Source organism: Ambystoma mexicanum, chromosome 3q, assembly GCF_040938575.1.
Source record: "Ambystoma mexicanum isolate Mex_15411 chromosome 3q, UKY_AmexF1_1, whole genome shotgun sequence".
In the NCBI taxonomy this organism is placed as follows: domain Eukaryota; kingdom Metazoa; phylum Chordata; class Amphibia; order Caudata; family Ambystomatidae; genus Ambystoma; species Ambystoma mexicanum.
The window spans coordinates 1,115,198,967-1,115,224,366 of NC_090926.1; the positions used below are offsets into that span (position 1 = coordinate 1,115,198,967).

A 25,400-nucleotide genomic window follows, 5' to 3' on the forward strand; every position below is an offset into this window, starting at 1 on the left:
CATTGAGACTGTGTTGTGCCTTATGGTCAATAGCAGACCACATTGTGTTGTGCCTTTTGGTCGCCTATCAGACCACTTTTACCATTGTGTTGTGCCTTTTTGGTCAATAGCAGACCTCACTTATACTGTATTGTGCCTTATGGTCAATAGCAGACCACATTGTGTTGTGCCTTTTGGTCGCCTATTAGACCACATTTACCATTGTGTTGTGCCTCTTGGTCGCCTATTAGACCACATTTACTGTCTGTGCTATGCCTTACGATCAATAGAAGACCACTCTTATACTGTGCTGTGCCTTATGGTCGCCCCTGACCACAGTTGATTTTGTGTTGTGCCTCATGGTCAATAGCTGACCACATTGAGACTGTATTGTGCCTTATGGTCATTAGCAGACCACATTGTGCTGTGCCTTTTGGTCGCCTATTTGACCACATTTACCAGTGTGCTGTGCCTCTTGGTCGACCTCATTTACAGTTGTTGTGCCTTGGTCACTCGGCCGCCCACAGACTACGTTGTCTGTTTTGATGCCCTGCATAGCTACTCCTCAATTAAATTCAATCAATTTATGCTGTGCCTCTGTTCGCTAATAGACCACCCCGTCACCTTGTGTACCAGTATCACCTTAAACATCATGTATTGGTACCTATCAACGCTCATACACCTACTGTACACTTACAGTAGTTATTGGTCCAGCCAGCCTGACCTACACTCTAAACATTACACACCCACTAGATTAGGCATGGCACTCACCACCTCCTCCCTGAGGCCTAGCACCATGACACCCGCAAATCTATACTTGGATGATCCAGCACTCTGGATACGACACTTTGCCTCCAAACCAACACCCAACCAACCCTGTACTATCACCATCAGAAATTCTAGACTGAACTCCAGAACTAGACCACCCACCCACCCAGGCTCGTACCATTCTAGCTCACTGAAGAGAAATACCAGTCCGAACATCCGAACCTGTCCACCTACCTCCCAGCACTCTCACCACCCTAGTATCTTAAGCAGGAACTCCAGACTAAGAGCCCGTACCATAAAACACTCGCATCTTGCCCATAACCATGCTCCTCCCCCCTTTGACATCAACAATCTAGCCCACAATCCACCGCCAACATTTGAAAAAAACTTCAAAAAAGACAAACTCATCAAAGCAGCACTAGTGAATGCCAGGTCTCTTCCTGCCCATGCTCTCGACATTGCTGACTTTATAACCTATGAAAACCTTGATGTCCTCGCAGTCACTGAAACCTGGCTCAATGCCGCATCCGGCCCATCTCTTGCCCTCGCAATACCTAATGATTATGCCATCTTAAGATCTGACAGAAACACCACTCAAACAAAGGGAGGCGGACTTGCCTTCATATACAGAAATACCTTCGACATCAAAATCATCCAAGATGCGCAAATCCCGTCTGCCGAATCCTTGTCAATTAAGCTACCCCTCTCACCCAACCACACGGCCACCGTGCACCTCATTTATCGACCACCAGGACCCATCGCCTCTTTCACAGAGGACATTGCTTCACTTATATCCATAAACACCAAACCTAACTCGCAAACCATCCTTGGGGACTTTAACCTCGGTCTCAATGATCCTAAAGACACCAATGCCCTTGACTTAGCCAATTCATTATCTGATTTGGGTCACACGCACATCATCCACGAATCTACCCATATTAAAGGTAGAACTCTAGACTGGCTCTCACACATCAACTGCTCTATTGACCTCCTATCCAATGACCCATGCATCTGGTCAGACCACCACAAACTAACCTTTGCTATCAAAGCTAACACTACTCACTCAGCGCCCACCATCGCCCCTGCCATCTGCACGAGAAATAAGAAAGCCATTACTCCCGACAAACTCCTACCTATACTACTCCCCATATTGAATAACATTGATTCAGATGCAGACCCTACAGCTCTAGTGGACACCTACAACCAGGCTATACTTAAAGCTCTGGATTCCATTGCCCCGCTAAAACTGCGTCAGTTAAGAGAACTACGTAAAGCCAAAAGAACCGCTGAGGCACTTTGGAAAAAACATCCCACAGCACCGAACAAATTTGAACTAACCCTAGTATCCTCTAGCTACAAAGAAGCCATACTCCTAGCCAAAAAAGACTCCTATAACAAAAGGATTACACAAGCGGAATCCAATACTAAAGAACTCTTCAAAATACTCAAAGAATTAGAATCCCCTATTGCCCCGACTGACAAAGGTATTACTGACGCATTATGGTGCAGCAACATCCAGAAAGCCTTATTAGATAAAATAGCTTGTCTACAATCCAAAATTAACGCAAAAAAATCTGTGCTATCTGCAGACCCTAACCACAAACAACTGCCTAACATACCTCCAACCCTCCAAACGACTTGTAAACCTTTCAGCTTCTCACCCCTTTCAACGTGGGAAGTAGAAAACATCATCAGGAAACTGAAACCTTCAAACTGCCAAGGCGATGCCTGCCCTGCCCCGATTGTTAAAGCAGCTGCACACGATCTTGCGCCATTCATTACCAATCTCATCAATGCCTCTTTCAAATCTGGAATAGTTCCTGACAATCTTAAAGACGCTTGGGTCATTCCACTCCTCAAAAAACCTACGCTTGACCCAGCTAACCCGTCTAATTACAGACCAATAACGACGGTACCTTTCCTATTAAAAATACAGGACAGAGCAGCCTACCTACAAATACAGGCTTATCTAGAAGCCAACAACCTCTTAGGGCTCAGGCAATCAGGCTTCCGACCAAGACACGGTACGGAAACTGCACTTATTGACCTTACCACCCAGATCCAAACCTTGAAAGACCATGGCAAACTTGCACTCCTTTTATTGCTTGACCTGTCAGCAGCGTTTGATTTGGTTAATCATCAAACACTCTGCCAACACCTGAAATCTGCAGCCCACTTTTCAGATGCAGCCACGGCATGGATCAGTTCCTTCCTGGCGAACAGAACCATGAGGGTCTTCTCTCCCACAGATTCCGCCGAGCCGGCCCCAGTACCTTGTGGTGTCCCGCAAGGCTCATGCGTGTCCCCGACACTTTATAATATATTCACGAAACCCCTCTTCGATATCCTAGACTATCTGGGTGTCACGTATACCAATTACGCGGGCGACACCCAGATACTCTTTCCTATCACGGGTGACTACGAAATAGACAGTATGACCCTCAATGAAATCTACTCAGTTATACAAGCATGGATGGCACACCATGGCTTGTGTCTCAATGACGATAAAACCGAGCTGATTATCTTGGGCACTCATGCCAAACTTAAAAATCTCAATCCCTCATTCAAAGCATTTACCATTGATGGCAATCTCATCTCAGTCTCTAATAACACTAGAACCCTTGGTATTTACATTGATGCTACCTTATCCCTCTCTAAACAAACCAACGCAGTAGTGTCATCAGCTGCTTACACTTGCAAGCTTATCACTGCATGCAGACCATTCATCTCCGCACCCAACTGTATCACTCTAGCGAGAGCTCTAGTCCTTTCCAAAATAGACTACTGTAACGCCCTTTACTTGGGCACCAGCCATAAAAATATTAATAAACTACAAGAAGTCCAAAACAATGCTATCAGAGCTGTCTTGAACATCCCCAAAAAAGCACACATATCTGAGACCAGACGTAACCTACGCTGGCTCCCTGTCAAGCACAGAATATCCCTGAAAACGCTTGCCCTCACTCACAAAGTCAGGGCTAACCTTGCTCCAGCATACCTCACTAACCACTTCACACCACACTCCGCCTTGAGACCTCTTAGAGCAGCCCAAACTAACACCTTGACCATACCGAGATTTAAACTCCTCAACTCGGGTGGAGCTAGCTTCCCGGTACAAGCATCCAAACTATGGAACACCATCCCCCCACATCTACGCGCAGAACCGTCATTCAACCGGTTCAAATATAGCACGAAATGTTGGCTCCATAACACGGACTCCTGACAGTTTAACTTCCGCGCATGCACTTGTTTATTATGCCAGCTCCTACCTGTAACTACTTTGGAACCTGGCCGACTGTATTGTTTTGATTGCATACTGTATTGTTTTGATTGCATACCCATGTAACTGTATCCTTCCTGTAACTGTAACGTAACTCTGTTTAACCCTGTAACCAGCTCTACCTTACGCGCCCATATGCCCCAGGGCCTGGCTGCGCTTTATAAATAAACTAAATACAAATACAAAATTAACCTGTTCCAGTAAGAAGAGGAATTTCCATCCTCCTGTTTCTTTGGTTAGTGCTTGGGGAATCTCCCAAAAGTATGGAGGAAAGGGGACAGGTCGTAGCAGTATAACAGTTGCTCGCTGCAGTGACTACCTTACTCCTAGTCCATAGTCCCCTTTTCTCCATATGCCCGCCTGACTTCCCCCTCTAAAAATGTTTCCTCTATTTGATAATGGTCCTTTAACTTTAGCGATGGAAAAGGACTGAAGGGCGATGCGCGGGTGGTGGTTCAGGGTGACGGCCTTTTTCGTTCTTCCCCATTGCCTATTTTTATTACTATATTTGAGTGCTGAGATATACAACAGTACAGATGCATACCAGAGCGCTTTTCAGAGGTATACTGTGGGGGTAGGATACAGAGGAGGGAAACAGCTGTACAGGGTGGCGGAGGCAGGCTAGCGAGCCCTGAGGGGTGATGTGATGGCCTAGGTGTTGAGGAGAGACTCCTTGACGAGGATGGGGTTTGAAACTATAGGAGTGTGGAGGAGAGTCTGATGCTGACTGGGAGGAGGTTCCATAGTCTTGGCCATAGGAAGAGAAGGCTTGTTTTATGGTCATTTCCTTTTTTGCAGCATCAAAAAGTCCTGGCTTCTGGTGGTGCGCTGTCCACCAGAGAATCTGTCTCCTCGAGGCTGCTGGCTGACTTGAGGCTGACTGCCTTTATTGAGGATGCAGCAATACTTGAATGCGATTCGTGCATGCAGTGAGGGCTAGGGGTGATATTGGTTTACTATCAAGTAGATGCTTGATGAGGCGTGCAGCTGCATGTAGGACTCTTCTCAGGGGCACAAGGACGACTGGAGGCCTTGGAGGAGGGCATTTCCCCCCATCCCGGTGGACTAGAATTAGTGCTTGAACGGTGGATCTAAAGCTGTCCTAAGGGTGTAAGGGCTTGATTTTCCACAGGAGGGGGAGCCGATGCCAAGCTGTCTGGGTTTTCTTAGCCATGTTTGTCTTGAAGGCGTCGTGAGGAAGGGCTACTCTGCCTTTGTGAGGGATTCTCTGGTTGGACCATGTTTACACTATTCGTTTTGCACTTGACTTCCAGAGGAAGTTTACATGCTGCTGCCTGTGCTGTATGTCCTGCCTTTGATGTAGAAGTATCTGGTCTTCTTCTGTTGCTGTCTGTGTAATGTTCTGTCACGTGTTGTACCTTGCAGCGGCGTGAGAAAATCTTAACCCATCTGTGTTGTAGGTTTAGAAATTGCTACGAGTAGCTCTGCTTAGCTTCATAACATCTATCTGGAGCTAGTTTAGTCTCCTCGTGGAGAATGGGATCATACAACTCTACCTATGTAACATTATCTGTGTTTAAAAATGTGTATAAAGGAGCATTACGACACCACTATAAGAAATACTGTCTTGAATAATGACAAAGTATAGTTTACATCTAATGCAGATGTTTTGATTTGAGGTAACCTGCCCCTCATTACTGGGTAATGTCTAATGTCCGTGTGCTGCTATCAAACCATTATTTTGAAATCTGCCTTCTAGACAGTGCTTGCAGGTTACTTTGTCTGATCTCTGAATTGTGCTCCGGTAGTTATAGCAAAAATATATCTTGTATATGGAACAATGTTCACCCTTAGCTTTGCTAATCCTGGTGCGCTCCTGTCTGTGTTCTGAAGTTTGCCGTGGTCGATTACAGTGACATTCAAGTTTTGTAAGGTGCGCCTGTGCATCATGGCAAAAGGTTGGGGGCACTCCTCTGCCCCTGTTCCAAAGATATTGCGAAAACAGAAGTCTGCAAAGAAATTGAATCCAGCTTGTGGCTCCCAGTGCAGTGCCACCTGCCTCTATTATTCTTTGTGATTGGCTCCCAGTGCTGTGCCAGCTGCCTCTATTATTCTTTGTGATTGGCTCCCAGTGCTGTGCCAGCTGCCTCTATTATTCTTTGTGATTGGCTCCCAGTGCTGTGCCGCCTGCCTCTATTATTCTTTGTGATTAGCTCCCAGTGCTGTGCCAGCTGCCTCTATTATTCTTTGTGATTAGCTCCCAGTGCTGTGCCACCTGCCTCTATTATTCTTTGTGATTGGCTCCCAGTGCTGTGCCAGCTGCCTCTATTATTATTCTTTGTGATTAGCTCCCAGTGCTGTGCCAGCTGCCTCTATTATTCTTTGTGATTAGCTCCCAGTGCTGTGCCAGCTGCCTCTATTATTCTTTGTGATTAGCTCCCAGTGCTGTGCCAGCTGCCTCTACACCCACATTCTCCTCTTGCACAAAAGTTACTTGTTCCTTGCTAGAACATTGGCAAGGTAATGAGTCTCGAAAGGAAAGGGCTCAAATGTAGTTCTGAGGAAAAGTATGGGCCCGTTGGCATGAGATGCGATAAGCCAACTCTCGACTGTTGCCCATTAGGGATGATTATAAGGAGGAGCAAAGGGAATGAGGGGGAAGAGGCAGCAATCATATGGAAGAAGTGCTGTTCGGGGGGAGGGATTGAACTGGAGTTGGATAATGGGCATGGTAATTGAGACATACCTTGATTTTGAACTGGTCAATCTTTGTTTTAAATGGTTCTTGTTGATGTATTTGTTACTTGCAATGAAAATCAATAACATTTATTTTATGAAGCGATTCTGAGGACTGTCGTGGTGCAGAATGCAGTGTTTTAGTGACTAGTTCTGAATTTTGTAATCCACTAACCTTAGTGAAATGAAGTGCTGGAAATTTCTGGATAACCTCCTCTTAAGCGCGAGCAGGGGGAGCTGAGGGTGTGGCCTCAGACCAAGTCGCGCTACTCGGTTTCTCTTCATGGAACTCCAGCATGGTGATTTGCATAAAAACAAAGGACATTTTGGGACCATAATGAAAATTTGAAACATGTCTGTGATAGTGATTTAGCAAGAAACCCTTTGTGCAAGGAATGGGAGTTGGACTCGCTCTTTTCATTGGTCACAATGCTCACCCTAACACAAAAGCACTTTAATTTGGAAGTGTATATCAATTTGAACAGCTTCAGAACCTGGATGTGAGGCTTTTGCTGTTGGTACATTAAGTCCAGTGTGCATTGTTTCCTGAAGCGCTGGCTGCTCTTGCCCGATCTGGGCCTGGGAACAGTTCTGAGATTCCTGGGCTTGCTCCCCAGGGCCTCGCAAAGGGGCAGAGCTCCAGCAAGACAACTTTGCTGGAGCACTGCTCTGTCTTGTTCTGTCCCATTCACTACCCTGGTGGGATGGGAACACATTGGTAAACCTATTACTCCTACGTCCCGTCCCCTTTCCTCCATACTTGTGGGATATTCCGGAATGGAATTGCATGGAATGCTCTAGTAGAGCAGGGCTGCTCATCGCTATCTTGATCTGCTTGAAGCTCATCTAATGAAGCGGAAGCAGAAGACTGGCCCACCACGCTTATCGCTTCAGGTTTTCAAGTGTTGTCCCGCTCTGCCGGTGTATTCTCTATAGGAGACAGTGGGGGCAGAGGAGGAAGTGGTGGAGGAGGCCTAGTAAGACGAAGTAGAGGAGGTATCACCAGGCCCTGCATAGGAATATCCATGAGCATCTGAAAATTCCCCTCCCCCCCCCAAAAACTCATCCTCTGGATCCGCTGGAACAGGCAGATGCAGCTCGTGAAGGGCATACCCGCATGAACGCAAGGATGATTTCCAGGCTGGCCCACCACCAGCCGGATCCACATGGATCAGTGGAGAGGGAGCGAGACTGTATGAGGCAGCAGTGTCCGAGCACACCAGTTGAATGAAGGGCGGAACTGGGTTTTTGTTTTCCACAAAGCGTGGAAAAGGCTGCTCAGCACCAAAAGAAATGTTCCCAGCACCAGACGTCGTGAACGTTGGTGTAAGATGTAGCCAAAATGGCAACCATGGACCATGGAGTTTGGGCCGCCATTTTGTCGACACCTGAGAACTGCGTCACATGCGAAGATGAGGCAATTGTCTCCTCAGAGGACTTAATTAATACTTTAGCCTTGACACAAGGATCCTCGGCCGAGCTGGTGCTGGCAGGTCTCAAATGTTTAATGGACATCTTAGAAACTTCCCCAGAATTAGCCTCCGGTGGAGGAACCTCAGCAGAACCGGTACTGGAAGGCCTATGGTCCGTGACCGCCCTCTTTATCCCCTTGACAGACCTGTACCACCATGACCTTCAGCGTAGGATAGCTGAGGAACGTACCTCACCGACAAGACCTTCAAAGACGATCTCTCGATTCGGTCAATGCTGACTTTAGCCTCAAGAAGAGAAACCGCAGGTTTGAACCTGGGACGAATGGCTCCCTCAAGAGGGACCTCGAGCCGTGACTCAGTGTGGAAAGCTCCAGAAATTGAGCCCTTGGGGCGTACCCCGGTGTGTGCATGGCAGGCTCTAGAAGTAGCGACATCTGGGCAAACCCCGATATCTAGAGCCACAGAAGAACTGGGCTAAACTTCAGCACCCAAACGGTGAACTTCAGAAATGTGTCCGATTTTGGCAGGTCCGATACGGGCACCCTCAGAGACCATTCCGGTGCGCCTATTAGGCCCTTGAGGCACCTCAGGGGAACCCCTGGTGACAGAGATACACAAGCCCCTCCCTGACCTGGAAGGAGACCCCTTGCCGGGGCACCCTAAAGAGTAAACAACTTCCCTGGTGTGTTCTTTTTGACGATGAAAAGCTGGAAATTAGGTGAAGGAACATGCTGAAACACTTGTTCCCACCGAAGACGACGTTGGATTGCCCAGACGGAGATGGAATCGCACTAGAAGCACGAATCCCAGCGATGCTCCGGGTCGAGACACTCCAAGCAAAGAGTGGGGATCGAGACTCGCAAAACTACATTCGCATTAAGGACAGGACATGAATCCCAGACGCTCTGGCATAGACGTAGGACTAGATGACCGTGGAACCTGAGCAGGAAGGAAGGAAGGACGGACACGGGGGAATAAAAATAAAATTCCTGGTGATGCTAGGGCGTCTGCCCCCGACCGGGCAGAAAAAAGGACTGAAGGGTGATGCGCGGGGCAGAGCTCATGAGGGCGGGGTTACAGCCACGTGCGGTACGCCTTTCATTTTTACGCAGGCAAAAATTCAAAATGTTTGATGCTTTTTACACAAGTGCACCTGTCCCGTCCAGTAGGACGGTATGTCCCACAAGTATGGAGGAAAGGGGAATATGGACTAGGAGTAAGGTTGTCACTACAGTGAGTAACTTTGTTGTTCTTAGTATAGAAATATTTGGCAGTGGAAGACGGGATACTCCCCACACCCAACTTTCTCTGGTTAGCCTTCTCTACAGACGCAACAGCAAGTTCCATATTAAGTGTGGGTCTACGAATTTTCGTTGTGCAAATATTTAAAGTGGGAATTATTTTCGTCCCAAATGCGCAGGTATTTCTTTTTCACTATATACTCTATTACTGATTTGCAATTTCATCATCTTTAATGTATTATTCCCACACTAATTGCCAGGTTATGTTAAAAGGCATTCACTAATTTACGCCCTTTTCCCCTTTTCACCCTGCAGCAGTGCATGCCCTTGCCACTAACGCCCGCCCTTCCACCTCTTCCTTCTTCATTTCGCCTTCCCTGTCTTGCAAAGAATTCCCTCCCCTGATCGCCACTTTTCTGCAGATCCTTGTAAAACCCTTAACCCTCGCCTCCCTTTTCATTACCATGATCTTTTTCCATCCTCCGGCTCTTTCTACGCTGCCAATGCATCCATGGGACATCCCCTGTCTTCCCCCTTTCTCTTTTGCCGTTACCAGGGGAGGACTGGCCTTTAGGGAACTCTCTCTCGGTAGGCCTCTGCATCCTGGGCCTCTTTTGTGGGTTATTTCTAAATGTTACCATAGGAAAGGAGTTGGGTTTGCTGCAAATGTGTATTATGGGGGCCTGCATACCTACCTCTGTTCGCTTTTTGCTTCTGTCATCCTGCTGTGGCTGTTGGACGATACAAATCTTTTTGGATGCGGGTGTCCGAGAATTGGAGAGGGCAGGTGTACTTGGTGATCCAGCAGGCTCTCGAGAGTCGATCCCTACAAGTCACCAGATCAGAAGAGAACATGTGCTGATTGTTAAAAGTTCTCGAGTATTCGACTTCGGTTTATGAAAGATATGGTTTTGTCACATGATCAATGCAATTAACATTACATTATTAGCAAATGAGTTTACTGCTGAGTGTAAAAATGCATTCTTGTTAAGGGGTGGATGACTTTGGGGAAGGGTTACTTTGCAAGTGTTAACATAAGTGGTTGTTGGCATATACATTTAGAGAAAGTGGCACAAACATTTACCTGGGCTCCTCTCCCCTCTTGTATTTTGGGAAAGGAAATGCGCCTCTACTTGGGGCTTATAGTTCCCAGTTCTTCAGGATAAGAAGTTGCAGCAATGGTGGGCTGCAAGCTGCACTTGTGGTGAAGGTGGTGTCTTGGATAGCCTGTCCGATTTTCCTGCATAGTCTGATATGGTCTAACAAGTGGGCAGTACAGCACACTTAAGCCAACCATGGGACACTTCTGGAACTCCAATATTCGAGAAATCCTTCCTCCCTCCCATTTGTTAAGACAAAATTCCTGCCCAGCGTCAAGCTTGTGCATGAACCGAAAGCACGCTCCGACTCCTTTCTCGTACCATGCCTCAGATTTGTCCTCTAATTGCTGTTGGCTTTTTTTGTCCACTTCAATTCTTAGCCTCATTTGTTACCACAGACCACACAGTTTGGTTTCAGAACCTACAAGAAAGGTCAGGTCTGACTGGAGAGGAACTTAATGAGGTTTGTGGAAAGGAGTGGCTCCAGTTAAGTGTGCTGCTAAATCCAGATTTTCAAAAACCCTTCCTGTTCCCTGTCCACCCTTTATGCTTGAAATGGACATTGAACATTGCTCCATACCATTTATGCAAGAGAGCAACAGACCTAGTCCTAAAACTGTCCTATTCCCTCACTTTAAAGCCACAATGGTGTTCCCAGAAGCTGGATTTGATTACCACTCTTTAAAACCAACAAAGCGTTCAGGGAAAGACCAAGAGCCTCCCTCTGACCACCAGGCTTCATCTTGTAAAGGTGGCCCTAAATATAAGGGTATCCCTAATTATAAGGGTGTCCCTTTATGAAGCTCACACAAGAGTAAATCCCCCCCTTCTACGGAAGTAAGGCCATGGGTCTATCTTGTAAGGATAACCAATTTAATCTTACAGAACATGAGGATGGTAGCAAAGAACTCTGCTCCCTGAACGGTCTCTTCTGTCCCTCCTCTGTTCCTTTCTCCTCCCAAACTGGTGCCAGGCAGGAGCTTTTTATAGTCCAGTCTTACTGTAGTTGCATCACTGGATACGGGCTATGGCTTCATCCCAAAACAGGCTATGGCTTCATCCCAAACCGTCCTGCTTCCATACAGGGGATTCTCCAAAGTCTTCCTTTCTTCATTGTCGGCGATTTATCTCAGGACATGCCACTTTACATTTAGCTAGCTGGTGCGAGAATACTCTGTAGCTCATGCTTTCCTTCATTTTGTTAACTATGAACATTTAGATGTAAAAAACATTTTCCCGTCATTCTCTCCATATTTCACCCATTCTACTCCTGTTTTTATCTGGTCCTGTAATTTCCTTTAAACCTTGTTTCCAAATTCTACATGTTGTGCATAGAGACTTAACCTGCATTTGCTTTTGATAGACAGTAAACAGCTGGGGGTCCCTTTGTGGTGGCAGTGCTAGCACGAACACCATGTGGAAGCCTGTAGTCTTTTTAGCACAGGCTGCATTTTTTCCGGCAGAGAGCTTGCCTCTACCGGGCTTTGAGATTTTAGAACTGCATAGGATTGAACATTTACCAGTGTATTCAGTTAATAGTTATTTACGCCTTATATTTAATTATCTGCCTTCTTTTAGTGCCTGCCCATGTCTGTGTATATGATTATATTTGCATGAGGGAACTTTCCCAGTGCCCCCTCCCTCTGGTCCCTTGTAGTGCCTAGAAGAAGTCAATAGAAGTCTTGCCTAATTCTAAAGCACTTGGGGTTGCGGGAAGACACTAGTTCCTTCCCAACAATCTGCTCTAATTTACTACTAAACCCAGTATGCATCTCTTCAATTAACCATGACAATCCACTGCTGAGAAGCTAACCTGAATATTTCTACATTAGGTATGCACAACATCATGCAGTACACTATCACACAGCACACCCTTCCTCCTTCGAGAGCTAGGGCTACTCGAGCTACACATCGTAATAATCCGTATTCATCAATCTTAAGAGGATGATAAATACTTAAGCAAAATGTGCATGGTCAATTGATCCTATCTTTTTTTAAATTATTTATTAAATTTGTATTTACGATAGGTTTTTTCTTTTTTTTCTGCCAGGTTATATTTTACTGTACAATGCTTTGCACTTCTCGATCAGCATGGTGCTGAATAATGTTAATACTTCAACCTTGCATTTTAGTGCAGAAATGTAAGTGACTGATTTATAGGTTGGTAGGTGGGCATTTTAGTTTCTCTGATCTAACTAGACCTTATTTGTGGCAGAGCTGCACAAATTATGATGTGCGAAAGCGTCACACCATGAAGTCTTTTGACATTGCCTTAAGAGGTGTGTAATTGTTTATTGTTCCACTCATACGATTCCTTTTTCTCTTACTCAGGTCTTCAATGCCTGGACAGTTACCGGCCCTGCGAGAATGGCGGCAAGTGTACCATGTACTCCAATGGATCAGCATTGTGTGTGTAAGTCAAATTTCCCCATCCTCCTTTTTCAGTTCAAACAACTGCCTTGTTCATGATCTGCCATTACATCTTTGTATATTGTAACACACATCTTCCTTCAAATCTCTTCCACCGCAAACCCTTTAATTGGAAATCTGGCCTACCCTGGAACCTGTGAGAAATTATTAAATTGAATGTATCTTCCTGAAATCTACTTGATGGCACCTTTTGTTAAAACTGGCTCATCTCGTCCCAAGCAACCTTGCAAAAAAAGTAAATGATGGTGTAGAAATTTCCGATACAAAAATCGGAAGGAGGGGTTAAAGGTAAATGGGGACCCCAATAATCTTTCCTTGGTCACCACAGAGAATCATGCCCATCATTGTATCATTGCCCTTGGGTTACACCACCATGTTACGTAACCCCACAGAACATGTATTCATGAAGCAAATCTTAAAAACAAGGCACAGCTCATGCTACACGACTCTTTAAGATTACTAAAAAGTTGTAGTGTTAGAACCTAGTTGTTCCCACAGAAGGCACGTATACATTGGATTCTCCATTTGCAAAGGTTGTATTTGACTTAACAAAGTGCAATGTTTACACGAAGAAAGAAATTGGGGAAAATGAGAGCACAACATTTTAGGCAAATGTCGGATATCGCTCCAATCAGAGGCCCAGACTAACATTAATTGGATGGCTTTGCATAGTAAATTGTTTACACACGTTTTTCGGCTTTTTCCAAATATCTGGCTCATCTACCTATGTTGTAAAGGGTGCAATAGAGGGCTCGATTGTGTGCGAGTTTTCACTGTCTTGCTCTGAACCACTACGACTGCAGTCAACTACCTCTCTTTAGAGTGCCCTTTTGATGCTAGCTCTGTAATTCATTGCAGTCCCCCTTTAACCTCATGCATCACTCAAGTGAGAATTGCTGAATGTTAAACTGATTTTAAAGGAGCGAGTGCACTGGGCGTAAAAAGGTGATATTGACTGATATGTTGTTGGTGCAATTGGCCGTTTCCACACGAAAGTCCTACACTGTTATGATGCAAGAGCAGGGCGGCACATACCTTTTGACTTAAAAAGGAAGCTTTATGGCCATGCTTCACTGCTGGGTGTTTCACTCATTGGGGCTATTCAGGGAAGGGTTGTGCTCGGTGCTCCCCTTACAGAGCCTTCACAAAGCATGCTTGCCAATGCCTCCCTGAAAGGGCATGTGCTAGAATGAACACCCTTGTTGTGGCCAGTCCTCGGTTTTTATTATGGTGTGATGGCGGTCGCTTTACTATATGCACTTGCGGAATTGCAGTTTAGACGCCTTTGAATCCAGATCGTCTCTTTCGATATGTCGAACATTGAATGGTGTTCAGGGTTCCTTGTGCGCCATGCTTGGGAATTATTGCAAGTTACCTTTTTGTCTTGTGAAGGGGTAAGTTGAACAGCCCCACTGCCTGCTGAGAGATTGGACGATGTGTTAAATGTTTTTTGAGCTTATATTTGCCACCTTTTGTTTTGTAATCAATTCTCGAATACCCTCCAATTTTTACTCCCTCTGGTGTGGGCTGTTTGTATGCATCCCCCTTTATGCAGGTGATCAGTGAGTTTGCACAGGGTTATGTCTATCACATAGGAAGCTAGCAGCAGTGATGGCCTCCAGATTTCCTTTGGGTTGGTGAAGGAGTATGTGTTTAGGGGTGAGGGGGCAGGGGGATATTCTGGTTTTCAGTTGTGAGACTTTGGTTATTTCACGTATTCACATCTCTGCAATAGGTAGCATAGTGCATAACAACCCAAAACATCAGATCGTCCTTTTTTGGAAATAGGCTGCCAGTCGGCCAGGTAGTGAATTTCCTTTGTCTGCATAAATTGCGTGCTGCTGACTTGCCTGGTGAACTGTCCACCATGACAAATGGTTTGTGAAAAGATTTTAAGTGAGTACTTTGGTCTAGAGAAGGGGTTTGTGATCTGTGGCTCACCAGATTTAGTTTTTACTATCGCTCCACCAATCTTTTGCCATAGACTCGGTTTGCTACTGATGAGTTGCTATCCTAAATATCTGCAAGTCAAAGATGGTATGAATAGCCTGAAGCTCTTATAGACGGATGTTATCATTTCAAAGTCGTGAAGAACAAATTCTAAATGCCGACATGAAATGATCTCCAGCAGCACCCCCGCCCGAAACTCCCACAACTTACCTCCAGCGGGGCACTTGCATGAGCTCCGTCTGCGTAGCTCTTCCCCCTCCCTATTGCGGGGCGGACCTTCTGCCACCGGGTCCTTTTGTTTGTGCTATTTGTCTTCGTCCCCTCGCTTTTCTTTTTGTGGAAGCGTGCACACCCCCACAACCCTTGAATTCCCATAATGTCACTCAAAGGGAGTGGGGGACACCAACGCACCCCCATTTCCCCATTCCCCTTTTTGCCTTATTCGACTGTATGGGATTCAGTCTTTTGTGTCGTTGCCGGATTCTGCAATTTCTCACTTTTTGTTTTTGGGGGGTGGGTAGAGGGGGGTGCTGCAGATACCCTTATAGAGAAGGCCTAATCTTGGCCCCAAACTGCATAGTCCAAAGGTGGAGGTCATGGTAATCCAAGTCCAAAACATGTGGGGGCTGCAGTTTTTGGACCAGATATACATGAGCATGTCACTAACAGAATATCTAGTGTTTGTTATATATTGTATGACGGACTGGTTTAAATTGTTCCCCATTTGTCTTACAATTGGGCTGATTTTTCTGACGGTTGTGTTGGTAGGTCATGTATTTGTACTGCTTCACGAATGCCATAGCATTCTTATAAGTGTTTAATTTAACACCGTAGAGGTGGAGTCCAGACAACTGGGTAATGAATGACCAGGTGCTTTTCGGGTGAGTGAAAGCAATCCACTATTGGAACAGAAAATCTGGTGAAAGGCTATGCAAATACTTTTATTACAGAACCAAAAAAAATGTAAAACTGGAATGACCTATTTCGGTGATTTACCTCTTTGCTTGAATGGCAGTGTTGTAACTAGATTAAGCAACGCCTGTGCTATTGATCACTGCCCAACCTGCATAGTCTGCCTCCAATGTAGGCATCCCTACATTAAAGTTGTATTTATTATAGCAGACTTTTAAGATGTGGTGTAAAAGGTATCTTAACGGGATTGAATGACACAAAGTTGGAATTAAAGGATGAGCTTAAGTATTTGCGTCTATTGTTCACAGGTGCTCTGTCATGTAAACATTAATTATTTTAAAAGATAACATGATTTATTTTCTAGCCCAAATGCAATTTTTAACACATCGCTATAGACCATTTCTATTCCATTGGTGACATTTTACGAGGGGCGGCTATCCTGGCAATATTGTACCAGGCTGAAAATTACCATCTTTAAGTCGAGCAAGACCTATTCGAAATGTAAGGGATTATTATGGAGAAAAACGTTAGCACTCACCCCTTGTTTTTCTCCCACGCCGTTATTGGGTTTGAGTCGGGGTTAAAATCATTGCATTATCAGCTGTGGTGGAAGCCAACTCTTTGACAAATTGTTCCACCAGAAAATACGTCTTTGACTTGTTTAAGTAGTAATTCTCAAGGAATGAGCCCGGTTTTTATCAGAAAATTGGAAACATCATTGGTTAATTTGGAATATTTGTTACATGACCTCACACAACATGATTGGTGCGAAACCTGTACTGTGGTTCTAAGCTACGCACATTACAAATACATAATGAAATCAAGAGAGTAGGTGAAAGGAACATTTATCTAATCCAATCTCTCTCAAACTTACTCCAGAAGAACAATCTTGACATTTTGTATTAATTTGCTTAGTACAAAACTTTTGCGATGCATTAGAGCTAAATTACCATTTGAGAATGCCGTATTTAGATTCTGTAGGGAAGAAACAAACAATGCTGCACGTTATAGATTGTGAGTATTGTACGCTTAATGTGTTTTAGCCACTTGGCTCACAACCCTTCTGGGAGTTTTATTGATGCATACTGGGCACACATTTTATCAAGGGCACTTTTTTTTTTTTTTTTACTCGGCTGGCTCCCCTTCCTCTCACAATTTGAAATTTCAATTCCTCTGCCTTGTCTAAAAATCTCTCCACGACCTGCCCTCCCCCATCTTGCCTCCCTCTTCTCATTTTACTCTCCCGCCTGCTCTCTCCGCTCAGCTGATCTCCACCTTCTCACTGTACCCCCCAGCCCCTTGTGCCTCCTCACGCTTCCACTCCTTCCAACTCTTAGCCCCCCTCCACTGGAACTCCCTACCTCTCTATCTGCTGCACCCCTACCTACCCATCTTTCTGCTCCTCCCTGAGAGCCCTTCTCCACTCCCACCCTGACTCTCCTTCCCTACCTCTCTCCCCCCTCATACCCTCCTTCTCCCCCCCCTTCCTCCCGATGACCTCGAATGAATACTGTAACCACCATAGTCCGTAGGTCACCCGGGCCCCCCCCCTCTCCCCTCCCTCCTGAGTACATTTTTCTAAATACTGTACCACTGGTTTGTTTCATGTTTGTAAATTATGCTTCATCACTGCACCTGTTCTGTAAATCACTTTGGTGTAAAGCACTATATAAACTCAAACATGAAGATGATATATGGGCTTGTGAGATTTAAAAAAGATTATTCTAGAGGGATGAAATTGTCTATGGTTTCATTCATTGTGAATATTGATTGATATGGATATATCCTGTTTTTTAAATTGATTTTACTTAAACTGTGTAGTGTAAGGTTTGTAATAAACCAGGTACATACATTGATTTTAAAAAAACGAAAACCTGTGCTGATATACTTGCACTCTACAGTGTAGGATGGTACTGACGCAAGTAATTTTACTTTTCGCGCACTGCACTTTGTGCTCAATCTTGGATTTCGGTTCGCACAAGAAGTAATTTTAATGTTAGTATTCACTCCTCCATTGCTGGACGTGCATCCCTACCATTTCTGCCCAGAGTGCAGTGTCAAAATTCCTCTGTCTCCATGGCTAGCTGGCCCATAAACATCCTTGGTTTTCTGTATAGAGTGGACCTTGGGAACCTGTGTTGTATGCGATGGCTCCTCCCCAACATGTAGATCCACATATATCCTCCACTCTACATGAAACTGGGTGATCCGATCCCCACGGTTTCCTCCCCTGGTTGCTTGTAGGTCCCTTGCTGACAAATTTACCACCTTCCCTCTCCCCTGGTAGTTCACCACCACCACTTTTTTTTTTTTTTTTTTCTTTTACGCCCCTATTCTCCCCTCACCATGTTCCTCTTATGATTGTAAAGCGCTCCGTTGCTTCTCAAAGCTAGGCCTGTGCTCCATAAATACCCCAATAACAATACAACAATAAAATAAACCTCCCCTCTTCTGATGCAATTCACACAGAAGGATCCCCAGCATCAAAATCGTAGAACATTTTTTAAGAAACCTGTTTGTTGTAATCCAGCTTGTGTGTTTATTCTACTGTTATTTGAAAGGTGTACTTACTTTTGTAAGTAAGGCTCTCTGTTTGTACTGATATGTACACAAAAATACAGACAAATGATTTTGTTTTGTAAATGCATAGATTTATAAAAGAGACCGTTCTTGCTGCTTGATTCAACATGCTGTCAGTCATGCCTTGAAGGCCAGCAACTTTGCAAACAAGCAGCTCTGTGAGTGGGAAACAGGTAAATGATTAAAAGATGGTTAACATAACATGCCTGCTGAGGAGCATCCCAGGTATGCCGCAGTCGCAGGAGTGGCTATTTTCTTCAAAGTAATCCATTTGATATTCAAGAACCCGCTCCTTTTGGCTACCCAGGTCTGTGGGTGTGCATGTTTTCACTACATGCATTTTATCCATTGGAATAAATGTAAAAATAATCGTGTTGAATTTAAATGACCAAATGTGGAAAAAAAAGAAAAAATAAATTGTATGGATAACTACATACACATACAATTAAACCTCAATTCCAATTAAAGCAGGAGCGTTATTTGTAATAAACAATATAAAGTGGCCGTACGCCATTCTAGCATATCTTTAAAGGTCAATGTTGGTCTGTAATTCATAGGCTCTCTTCTGTCCCCCTTCTCAAATATCAGAATTACCACCGATTCCTTCCAGGATGGGGCTGTATGTCCCTGCGAATTCTTAATGGTTTACACACACACACTTACACACACACCAACCCCCCCCCCCCCCCCGAATCTGATTTTTATTTTGTAATAGGCCATCTAAATTATTCTGGCCCCCTTTATAACTTTGCCTTGTGAAACCCATGCAGCTTCAAACTCTGAGATTTTGTCTAATAATATTAAGAAACCTTCAGGTGCACATGCAGTTTACAGATGTGAAAGCCAATGTAAGCCTTAAACATAGGCCCACACCACGGCAGCAAACAGAGTTGTTGGAATCGTTTTTCTGAAGTCCAACTAAGGGCTTAGTAAAGAGGCAGTACAAGACTCCACTCTTAGTATAAGGCTGTACCACTCGAGTTCATGGTAGTGTAGACAGAAATGCCAGGCTCATTTTAGGAGGGAGCAAGGGCTTAAAATCAGTGCAAATGAAATTGTAATACAAATGGTCCAAAGAAACACTGAAACACTATGTATGTCAAAATTAATGATTGATTTAAATACAAGTAGGCCCAGATAAATCTAGGGGCAAATGAGTACCATCTCACCTTATATGTAATCACAATTATAAACCTATGCTGAACCCTGGTGGTTAGTGGGGGAGACGCTTGGATGTGAGTTTCATCCAGAAGGAAGAGCCAAAGATGGATCTTGAGAATCTCCTGAGAGAAATTCCATGGAACTGTTTTTTTGAACCATGTTTGCTCTCAGCAGAGCAGCACCTACACTTTTTAATTTAGTTAAACTTGGGCTGTCACCCTAAAGTAACCAAGGGTAATCCAGACGTGGACCCCTTGCTCACTGTACCCTACATCAGCTACGTTGCAACTCACTGAGGAGGCATGCAAGGCAGAAGCACGTTGTTCAGAGGAGAGAGAGAGAGAGAGAGATTGAGAGAGAGAGATTGAGAGAGAGAGATTGAGAGAGAGAGAGAGAGAGAGATTGAGAGAGAGAGAGATTGAGAGAGAGAGAGAGAGATTGAGAGAGAGATTGAGAGAGAGAGATTGAGAGATTGATTTGCTAGTGAGGAATAGAAGGAATTGGTTAGCAAGAAAACCTTCCTGACCTAGTTGTCATGTGGGTTCCTGCTCTATTACTTTTACTTTTTTAAGGGCACCAGGAGACTGAACCAATGGAGTTGGTCCAGTAATCCTTTGCGGCTGCATAACTTGTAGCAGGTTTGTGTGACTAGTCTGTTACTAAGACTGAGTATCTGCTTGTTTGATGTTGGTTGGTACAGATTTTGCTGGTGTCTGGTTGCCTTCAGTTGAATAGCAAGGTTTTCAGGGTTTTTTTTAAAGGATTCTTCTCTGTGCACATGTCTGGGTATAGAACTTGAGCTTGGTTGAGAAAAGGGAGATCCTCCATGACCTTTAGAATGTTAGAGGGCTGTAAGTCATGTCTTTGAAGTCTGAGAAGAACGAGCTGCCGAGTTGTCTAGTCTTGAATACTGGTGAAATGACAAACACACGGAAGAAACCGTCAAATTAAGAGCCGCGTGGAAGTGTTGCTTTGTGAAACAAATGTGGGCTCGGATCAGCCTGTTTAAACATCATAACCGAAATAAGACTTGATAACAATTACACACATTACACAAACCTGTAACACTAAAGTGCAAAATTGCGCTTCTGTATGGGTGGGGCGTGTGTCAAAAGCACAGTTCTGCAGCCTCAAGCCGCTGTCAATAGCAGGTGTCTGCTCTCAATGCATTATTCAATGCTCTTAACTTTAATGACTCCCTCGGTTGATAAACGGATTGTGCCCTGCAGGGACTTGCATTATTACCATTCAGTCTCTTCGGTTCAATCATTGACCCACTGAGCAATCCCATCAGCACACAGGTGAGGTCAGCCCAGGGCTGTGAGGGAGTTTCCGGGGTCTACAGGTGGGATACCCAAGAGACAAAATGGAAACGTTCCCCGTCTCTTGTGTGAAATCAAGTTGTGCATAATTACTGATGTGCGTTGCTGCAGCTACTGTGGCATATGTCGCTTAAACTCAATACGCTATGACGTGTACTCGTGTATTGTGGTAACACACTAATAAAGTATATTGACATGTATTTATAAAGAGTGACAAGTGCAGTCATTGCATCATGTATACATAGACACACCAAAGCCACGACATTCAAGGTTTGCAAACTCGTAATATTGAGAACCAACACGGTGTAGATGTCTTGTGTGTATGTGAGCCCTGAACCACACACGTACACACACACATGTACACGTCCTCTGGGGTGCACAGTCTCTTCTGACTTAAGTAACGGGGTGGTGTGCAGGAGGTGGAATGATGTTGGAGGGGGAAGAGAAGCAGCGGGCGACATAATGATAGCGCCTTAATCCAAAGCGCTTTACAGAGCACATATTTGCATACAATATCACCCAACCGAAATTGGTACTCATTTATAGATCTCGGAAGGATGAAAGGCTGAGTTGGCCTTGCCGGGATTCGAACCTGCGAATTGCCGATCACGCTTAGATCGCAGCAGCAAGCGCTCAACCCTCTGAGCTATCTTACCGGCCTTACATGGCTGCAGTAAGCACAATTTCTGTCAATCCACATCCTCGCAGCACAACCCAGGGGCCATGGGCTGGTACCCACATCCATCACTTTTCATGCTTTTAATTTGCCGTGCATTGGTGGCCCCTGCAACCCTGCCCCCCACCCTCCCGAACACCATCGTTCATTATAAGTTACAGATTTCAGTATGTGTTAGCATGGCACTGTTTGGAAAAAAATAAAGTCTTCGTGCCAAACCATACTGGCGTTGTAATGTCCTGACGCTTAACTGGTCATGCCAAACTGGCTCCTGCGGAGAAACATCCACGCCGAGTCGGCCCGCGCCCAACTGTCCACGCCAATATGGCCTGCTTTGACTTTGAAGATAAGCCCCCATCCAATGTGCAATAAAGTTGATGTAGTTTCAAACATGTGGGAGTACTGCCATCTGCTGGGCAGGGCAAGTATTGTGAACGTTTTTGATCATTTTTAGTGCATGGGGAAATGTCAGTTGCCCGTGGAGGGCTCTTGCCCGATGTACATTTTTGGACTGTGCCGATGTTGAATGCCCAGTTCACAGCTGTTCACGGTAGGTCTGGCACTGCCTCGTGATGTTGACCAGCCTTGCTGAAGAGTTTCAAACTCTCATTCTGCTAATCTACTTGATGTGCCTTCCACTTGCACAGGCAGGGTAAAAAGGAAGAAGAGTGGTATTCTGACACAGTGCTCATCTGTGAAGCAGGAGACTAGATGGCAACCTAGTCACACAGCCGCTCTCCGTTTAGACCCAGCATGGGCAATGTCATTATCGGGAGCATATTACATTGAGTTTCACAAGGATTTCCAAAGAAAATCTGAGTCAAAGTGGATAAATCATGGTTTATCAAAAAAGGTTTTAGGAGACAATCACTTATACATTCTTAGTGAGGACGCGGCTAACACATCTCTTATTCGGAGTAGACTTAGTGTGCCAATGCATTTCGGAGATTTATCTCCTTCGTCAGGACAAGTCAGTGGTATTACAATGCAAAAAATAACCAAACAAATTGTATCATAGCCACCTTGGGTCCCAGACAAAATGTCCAGGATTAGCGACCCAAGTGCAAAGGCATAGGTACACAGAAGGTCAACAAAACTTTCTATCTGTAAGGCATGATAGGAAGTAGATATAATACAAAGTAGCAAAATTACTGTAGGCAGCATAAACGGCGTACAAATCAAAGCTTGGAACACATAAAGAGGTACAATAGCATTAAGGTATAACAATGCTGGTTGATTAATTCATTGCACAGGAGTTCAAAAGTGCTAATAAGTAGTAAGACATGGTAATGTGTACATGCAATAAATGTTAGCAGAACGGCTGTGGTTGCATGAACAGTGTAGAAATCAAGGCATACAATACATAAGAAGGTGGCATTTTAAATGTAACTATGATAATTGATCTCTCATTAAGACCATTAGGAGCGAGACTCCCAAGTCTGTCGATCCAAAATGTTTCTCTTCTATTGAGCCGCTTATCTGCCCCACTTATCAGTCCTTATCTGCCCCTCGGCTAATGCATTAGTATCCCCCATACTCTTACGTCCCGTCCCCTTTCCTCCATACTTGTGGGACATCTCTCCGTCCTCCGGGACGGGACCGGAGCACTTTGTAAAAAGCATCCACATTTTTTCCAAAAATGTGTCCCTAATTCCTGTGCGGGGCCCGGCACGTGGCCGTAACCCCGCCCACCTTGTCTCTGCCCCACGCATCGCCCATCAGTCCTTTTCTCTGCTCGATCGGGGCCGGACGCACTTGCATCCTCGAAGATTTTCTTCCCTTTTCTCGCTGGCTCTCGCTAGCATTCGTTTACTGGTCTGTCTTTCAAATTAGACTTTCCAGATTGTTCATCACGTCACCGTCGCTTCGCAAGGGCGGATCCCCATCCTCTTTGTTTAGAGTGTTTGGGTCTGGAACACCGTTGGGACTCCTGTTTTTACTGTGACTCCCTTTCAGTCCGGGCACTTCGTCAGTTGGAGCGGTGAGAGGAGGTGTTCCAAGGAACTCCCCCTTTGCATTTTCGGGCGTTCATCGACGAGAAGAAGAAACGCCTGGTAAGTTTACTTTTCAGAGCACCCCTGCCGGGGGATACCTTTCCGGGTTCCTCTCGGTCCGGGAGGGGCATTGATCGCTCTGTCACCGGGGTTTGCCTTGAGGTGCCCGTTGGGCCTAATAATTCTACCGGCTATGGGGACTATTGACTAGGAGTAAGGTGTTCACTACGGTGAGTAACCTGGTAATACTCTTACGTCCCGTCCCCTTTCCTCCATACTTTTGGGACATTCCGGAGCACTTTTGACGCATCAAAAATAAAATGTCCTTTTTTATTTTTACGTGGGGCCACTGCACGTGACCGTAGCCCTGCTTTGCTGAGCTCCACGACGCACATCAATCTTCTGTCCTTTTCTCTGCCCGTTCGTGCGCACTTGGATCGTAGGGAATTTTCTGTTTTTTGTTCCCTTGTCCTTCATCTTCCTGCTCCCGTTCTACAGTCTTTGTTCCGCCTATTCCCGGAGCATCTGGGATTCATTTCCTGTTCTTCATGCAACCGTCGTTTCTCAGGGCAGATCCACATTCTCTGTCTGGAGTGCTTGGCCTGGAACATCGGTGGGACTCTTGTTTCTACTGCGACTCTCTCTCCCCGTCTGGATAATCCAGTGTAGGCTCGTCAGGTGGGAGGTGGTGTTCCAACAGCTTCCTCCTCCACATTTACAGCACTTCAATGAAAAAAGAAAGCGTCCAGCAAATTCCTTCCTTTTTCGGGCACCCCGGCCAGGGGACTCGACCCAGAGGTCTTTGGGTCCAGTGGGGTTCAAGTGGCTCTGGTATCGGGGTTCTCCCTGAGGTGTCCTGAAAGGGACTAACCTAGATTCCAGTTTTCTCGGAGGCCTCTGTCAAGGGGCTGTCGAGACCGTATTTTCATCCGAGGTTCCCCATCTGGGGGCTAAGACTAAGCCCAATGTTTCTGGTGCTGTTTTATTTCCAAGGTTTCAAAGTCTGGAACTAAACGTACCGAGCCTCGTCTTGGTTTCCTGTATAGTGACTAAAGGTATCGGGGTTAACCCCGAGGATCCCCGAATAGGGCCTATAATTAAAACCGGCAAGATTGAGGGGCCTGATTTAACATGCTCTGGGTACCGAGTGTGAACCCAGGCCTTCCCACAGGTTGCACCAATCCCGCTGCGGGGGCAAAGGAGCGCAAAGGCCCCAAGTCTTCAAGCACCGTCCCTGCTGAGGTTTCCTCACTGAGGGCTAATTCTTGTATTTGTACTTTATTTTATATAGCGCTTTACACCAAAGCGCTTTACATAGCATTAAAAACAGTACAGACAGTAGGATCAATATTTAAAACACAAAGTATTTCAAAATTGCAATAGCACCTTGCTAACCAGATGAAAATAAATGAGTGTAAAGAAGCTCGAAAGGAGAAGTAAACGGTAATTGATGGGAAAGTTTTACGATTCAAAGGTGCAAGGAGGGAGATCGGAACCAAGATTGGGCACAAGGAGGAGAGGGGACAAGGCAGAAATGGGAGGCAGAATCCAAAGGGGCTCAAAAGCACTCTAGACCTGCTACTACCGGCTCTGGTGAGGTTCCCTGTCACAATGCTAAAACGGATAAAAAAGCACCTGAAACACCTATAGTGACAATGGCCTCACTGAAACCTGTGCCACAGATCACTTTAGGCAGTGACAAAATGGCGGTTCAACCCGCGCGGTTAGAGGCAGCCATTTTGATGAGCACTTCTTTACCAATGTTCTCAACGGCTGGTAGAGAGGGCCCTACCTTTGGGGTCAATGCCAGAGTTTTCCTTGAAGGGGTCAGAGTTTATTCAGGCGGTTTTGTGAGCTTATGAGGAGAAACTGTTTTT

At 45.3% G+C, this 25,400-nt stretch overlaps 1 protein-coding gene across 5 annotated transcripts in view; it reads left to right on the top strand.

Annotated features, from left to right (window-relative positions):
* LOC138447655 (neurogenic locus notch homolog protein 3-like) overlaps nucleotides 1-25,400 on the top strand; it is a 798,580-nt gene that overhangs the window by 90,658 nt on the left and 682,522 nt on the right. For all 5 annotated transcript variants that reach the window (XM_069603880.1, XM_069603877.1, XM_069603879.1 and 2 more), the window contains exon 2: nucleotides 12,830-12,911. In XM_069603880.1, the coding sequence (XP_069459981.1) occupies nucleotides 12,830-12,911 (82 nt within the window). The remainder of the gene's footprint in view (nucleotides 1-12,829; nucleotides 12,912-25,400) is intronic.